This window comes from Colobus angolensis, unplaced genomic scaffold, assembly GCF_000951035.1.
Source record: "Colobus angolensis palliatus isolate OR3802 unplaced genomic scaffold, Cang.pa_1.0 Scaffold129, whole genome shotgun sequence".
In the NCBI taxonomy this organism is placed as follows: domain Eukaryota; kingdom Metazoa; phylum Chordata; class Mammalia; order Primates; family Cercopithecidae; genus Colobus; species Colobus angolensis.
The window spans coordinates 1,453,352-1,459,315 of NW_012114141.1; the positions used below are offsets into that span (position 1 = coordinate 1,453,352).

Consider the following 5,964-nt stretch of genomic DNA (forward strand, 5'->3'; position numbering starts at 1 on the left):
TTAGCATATATAAACAGCCTGTAACAAGCAGTCGGGGTCCCAGGACCAACTTAGAGCTTGGGACCCTAGCGCGCTAGTAATAAATAACTCTCTGCTGTGAACTTCGTGTCGGTGATCCTTCGCGACGACCCCTGCCCAGGAGGGAATCGAGAGTTTGGTTCCAACAATAATATCTAATTACCCCATTTCTGACCCGTTACAATTCTCAGGATGTTTCCTATTTAGCTTTTAACTGATCTGTCCTGGCTGCTGCTCTATATGCATTTTCCTCTGCAGAACAACAGGACATCACTGAGTTGCTATTATAGATAATAAATGCATTTCAGAATGAGTAAGGAAACCGATTATTTACAGAGAAAACTGTTTCACAAAAACTAATTTTTTTTTTATTTATTTTTTGAGGCAGAGTCTCACTCTGTCGCCCAGGTTGGAGTGCAGTGGCACAATCCTGGCTCACTGCAACCCCCGCCTCCTGGGTTCAAAGGATTCTCCTGCCTCAACCTCCCAAGTATTTGGGATTACAAGCATGCACCACTATGCCTGGCTAATTTTTGTATTTTTAGTAGAGATGGAGTTTCACCATGTTGGTCATGCTGGGTCTTGAATTCCTGACATCAGGTAATCTGCCTGCCTCAGCCTCCCAAAATGCTGGCATTATAGGCGTGAGTCACTGCACCCGACCAAAAACTAAAATTTTTAAGTAAAATGAGATTCTCTTATGGTAAGTCATGAAGTAAAATTTTGAATGCATAACACTAAATAACTCTTAGTACCAGAAGGAAAAAGAATTATACTGTAGCATTGAAATAAAACTATATTGTATGGATAATGAAGCAGTACCCTCACCTTTCTTCAGTATTTTGTATCTTTGACTTTCTTTTCCCCCTTTTCAGATGGTGGCAGGTGGACTTAAGATTAAAGTGCCGTTATTTCAGAGCACTGAAGCACATCCACGTAATGATGACATTATGTGAGAAATCTCAGGCAGTTTCAGCTGGTCAAGTCTTTTTCATTAGTAGTCACAGGTATTGCTGGGGCTGGAGTCTTCCCCCACTTCAGATTCTTGGTTTATTTGGCACTTCAGGATATTTTCAAAGATAAAATAAGGTTGGATTCCCTGAAAAACCAATTATAAAAGCTTTCCATACAAAGCTTTTGTATGGAAAATTGCCATGAAAAACTAAGGAACAAATGTTTTTAAGAGAAAAATAAGGTAAAAATAAAGTGAAATAGATGTCATAGTAAGTCTCTGTTATTCACAAGTCAATGGGTGACAACCAAGCAACTAACTAGAATACATGCACCCATTAGCTTGTCTGCAGCTCTATTTTACAGGCTGCTCTTTGTTAGAAAACAAACGGTTTGGGGGCTGCTTTTTATTAAAAGAAAAGTCTTACCGAGAACTCCTGTACCCTCACTATCCGGCTAAATAGTTTTTTCTAACTCCTATATTACTAGTTGCCTGCTACCTGGCACTGGGATGATTAAGGCAGAGGAATATTGTCTCTTGGGTGTATGAGTCAGATAGTGGAGGTAAGACTCTGGATTGGTTAGTTTGCATATCAAAGGCATGCATGCTCCTGGCTGAGTCTTTTGCTGCCTCTGAGAATTGGCTAACCCTGAAAGGGGCTGTCTCTCCCTAGCTAGATAGGTTTTTTTGATATCAAAACATCATAACAGAAAAATTTTAAAAATTATAACCTAAAATGTGGGTTTTTTCCCATAACTTGTTAATTGTCATGAAAAGGCTAAAGCAATGAAGCACTGTTCTATTCTGAATATGAAAGAGGTATTTATATTAAATTGAATTATAAGGTACTGTAAGAAAAGAAACCAAATTTATTGAAGCCTTCCCAGTTTGGGCGATTTTCTAACATTAATTACATCTATGTTAATTACTTCTTGTTGATTATTCCAATTCATTTTACTTATTTATTTATAGATAGACTCTAGCTCTCACCTAAAAGGGATTTAGAAAGGAAAAAAGACCTAAAATCAAATTTGGATGAGTAATGTTAAAAAGCTGTTAATGTCCCATTACCCTGCAGAAAGCAGAGTATATTAGTATATTAACGTGGGCAGCAAAGGCTATCTGGTTAATACGGTAAAATTTCAGAGAGATTTATGTTCACTCTTCATCTCTTTTGCAGTCATTTTTTTCTTCAGGGTTGCCTATCTTCCTTGTTACTAGTCCTTTGTAGTCTGTGTACTATTTGATCTCTTCTCTAAGGTTTTATTAGAGTTTTGATACGGACTTTTTTTTTTTTCTCTAAGTGAAGGAAAACATCAGACATAGCTTTATTGCTGACTCCTGCCCCCTTCCGAGCCCAGTCACAGGTCTCCGGGCTGTAAGTAGAGCTCTATGAAACCTTGCCAGTCCTTCACACCAGTGAGCAGGGCTGAGACTGTGGGATCTTCTCTCATGGCTGCCATCCACAGTTTAAGTTCTGGAGTGTGGTCTACACACTCATTTAACTTCATTCCTTCCAGCCGTTCAAACCAGGGCCAGCTGACGTGATCAATCACAGAGACAGAATTGTCACCAAAGAAGGCTGTCTTCTTATTAACCAGAACCTCCTCTAGCTTGCTAAATTCTTTACACAATGCTTCTTTCAGGCCAGCACCGTCTTCCTTATTTCGGCTTCTAAGGAAACTTCCTACCAAAGATGGCGCCTTACAAAACAACTTAAAGACCACCTCCCGCAAGCTTTCTCATACGGGTCATCCGGCAACAGCTTCTTCCCTGAGTATGCTTCATCCAGGTACTCACAGGTGATGGCGGACTAGTAGATCAGCTGACCCTGAGTGTTTTCCAGAACTGGCATCAAACTAAAGGGATTTTTCTTAAAGAACCACTCAGGCTTATTTTTCAGGTTGATATTGATGACTTCATGCCTGATTCCTTTGGCCTTCAGGACCAGATGCGTCCTCTCAGCAAACGGGCAGAACCTCATGCTTGTAGACTCGGATCTGGCCCGCTGGGACCAGCCCCAGGGGCGTGCTTCCCTTCCCCAGGCTCCTGGCTGACTCCTCGGACATCGCGGTGCAGCGCAGGCCAAGCTCCCAGTGCCGCGGGCTCTCGACATCGACATTTTGAACATTTGACATCTCTTTAAACTTTAAAATATTTAATGAAGTAAAAAAAAATCTCCAAAGTTATACAAACACATATTATTTTTGAGTAATCATTGAGTATTGACACATTTAGATTTGCATGACATTCTAATAGCTACATCATTAAGTTCAAATAGGAAAATACATTTCTACTTTAGTGTGACTCATAAACAAATTCAAAACTCAGGTTTCTGTTTTGTTTTGTTGTTCTTCTTTGGTTTTTGGAGACCGAGTCTCAGTCCGTTGCCCAGGCTGGAGTGCAGTGTGGCAATCTGGCTCACTGCAACCTCTGCCTCCCAGATTCAAGCAATTCTCTTGCCTCAGCCTCCTAAGTAGCTGGGATTACAGGCGTGCACCACCACACCCGGCTAACTTTCGTATTTTTAGTAGAGACAGGGCTTTGCTAGGTTGGCCGGGCTGGTCTCAAACTCCTGGCCTCAAGCAATCCACCTGCTTCAGCCTCCCAAAATGCTGTGATTACAGGCTTGAGCCGCCAGGCCTGGCCTGAAAACTCAGTTTTTAAAGATTAAGTAAAGAAATGCTCAGGAGCTCATTCATTTCACATCTGTCACCTGCCAGTGTCTACAGTTATTAATGACCTCATGTTGTTTTCATTGTATTTGCATGCCTGCACATAAACCATCCAGAATCATACTTTGAGCTAAACCTTGGGAGAAATCATGCCTTGCATTTCAGATAAAGAAGTGACCAGTCCAGGGAGGAATCAACCATGCTTACAACATTGATGCTAATAGGTAATCTTTAAAAAAAAAAAAAATGTATTTACTGCCTGCCACCATAGATGAGTCGGTATGATTTGGGCTTCCGGGACCACACCCCTTATGACAGAAACCTGTTGGCATTTCCAAGACTCAAGATAGGCTATGTGCTCTCTGTTCCATGAGAAGAAGGGGCTAACAAGGCCTCAGTTATGACATTCAGGAAAGAAAACAGATATTATCAGTGGGAAAAATCCACTTATAACCAGCCCAGCATGTGTTAGCTGTTAGAACCACTGTGAGAACTCTCTGCAGCCCTTATATGTGGTCTAGAATCTTCTTTGCAGTTGATGACTATGACACAATTCAGTTCTAAGTCCACAAAAAAATATGTTTTATCCAGAATTTCCTATATCAACTAGATTATGTCTGCTATCCAAATTCATGTAGTTTACTTTCTGCAGGATACTGGGATATCAACAGCTTTTAGGGTTGCTCACTCAAACTTCATTCTAGGTTTTTTTTCCCTTCCTAATATTTTGGGGGTAAGAGTTGGAGTTTATCTGTTGTTTTGTTGAATTTTATCTCCACAACCAGCCAATTCCTTACCCTTTCCCCACTTCTCTTAACCCTCCTTTGGTCCCAAGGATTTTCTCTCCTGTGGTACAAATGGACATCTCAGCTCCTCCATATTGGATTGGTTGCCTAGCTGGCTCCCTGCATCAAAGAGAACTTTGGTCACAGGGCATAGAGTAACTATTACTCCATCGTCCTGCCTGTGCATAGTTAGGTGATAGCACAAGTGCCACCCCTCCCTTTTTCCAACAAAGAGAGAAACAAGATTAGAGTTCAGCACTTGGGCTATTATTTCATAAAGAGTTCAGTGCTTCTGCACAATTGCCTGATCTTTATCATCACAATTCAATTTTGCAGGATGCACTGAAGAGAAGAAATCATGTTCAAGTTATCTTCCTCCTTGTACAAGAACATCCAGCAACAGCCCCTCCTCCCAATTCCCAAAGGAAGACAGCAGCCACTGCAACTACTGAATGCCATTAGAAATACCAAGATGAGTCTCCTCCGTTTCAAGACTTGACAGCTTTGTGTTTTTTCAGGCACAGAGAGTTGACCTGACTTTTCTTCTTCTGAAAGCTTTCTGCAGGGCCCTGCAGAATAACTTTTGCTTTGATTACTCAGTGATTTACAGCCCTTCCCATTTGCTTCTCATATCTCCTTTTTCCAGAGTATAGGGAGCTCTCCTTTTACCCTGTTGCCTCAAAGCAATTTTTCTTATCATCTCCTGGAATTTCAAGGCCTATCTCCTTTATGCTCTTTTGATTCTCCTAAATAATGATTGTCTATTTTCTTTCTTCTTTCTTCCTGCTTCCTCTCTTCCTCCCTCCCTTCCTTTTTACCTTCTTTTCTTTCTTCCCCTCCCTTCCTCCTCCCTGCCTTCCTTCCTTCATTTCTTTCTGTCATTCTTTCTTTTTTTCTTTCTTTCTGGCATCTGTGTTTTCATCTTAGGGGCAGATTTAATATAAGCACAGAGCACTGTAATTCTAATAGAGAAAGAAAATAATACGTTCTTGATCTCATGTTTACCTAGTTTGTATCTGCAAATGTTTTTGTGAATTATAGAGTTTTGTGATAATAGTTGTCTCAGTATTCCTGATATGTCTGCAAAATAGCATGCCAGTACTCAGATATAAGAGAGATGTGTTAGCAGGGCTCCTCTCAGAAGCAAAGCTGAGACAAAGATTGAGTGCACATAGTCTATTTGGAATGTTGAGAGAGAAGGGCAGAAGAGACAGAAAGAAATAATATAAGGAAGCTAATCTATAATGGGTATACTATTAAGGCAACTACCATAGTGTCCACCTGAAGTTTAATCCTTTGGAGAAGTTTTTAAAAATTGTGCAAAACACACGCTTAATTATGATTCCAGTCAAGGGGCAAGGGAGCTGGAGTATTTATACATTGTACTTAGTAAGTTTTGGTTAAAGGATACCCCTGATGGGTTATGAGTTACCCAGGCACTTTGGGTCTGCCCTGCATGAAGGCAAAGTGGGTTCCAGCAGTCTGAGAGCAGCCCTCTAACAAAGTTGTAAAAGCTGAGTGTTGGAAGGCAGAC

At 40.8% G+C, this 5,964-nt stretch overlaps 1 protein-coding gene and 1 pseudogene across 1 annotated transcript in view; one reads left to right on the forward strand and one right to left on the reverse strand.

The window, feature by feature from the left end:
* LOC105505802 (cytochrome c-type heme lyase-like) overlaps positions 1-2,191 on the forward strand; it is a 3,163-nt gene extending 972 nt beyond the window's left edge. The window contains exon 2 of the mRNA XM_011933772.1: positions 2,167-2,191. Within this exon, the coding sequence (XP_011789162.1) occupies positions 2,167-2,191 (25 nt within the window). The remainder of the gene's footprint in view (positions 1-2,166) is intronic.
* Positions 2,192-2,225: 34 nt separating this feature from the next.
* On the reverse strand, positions 2,226-3,078 carry LOC105505803 (annotated as a pseudogene).
* Positions 3,079-5,964: the final 2,886 nt, after the last annotated feature.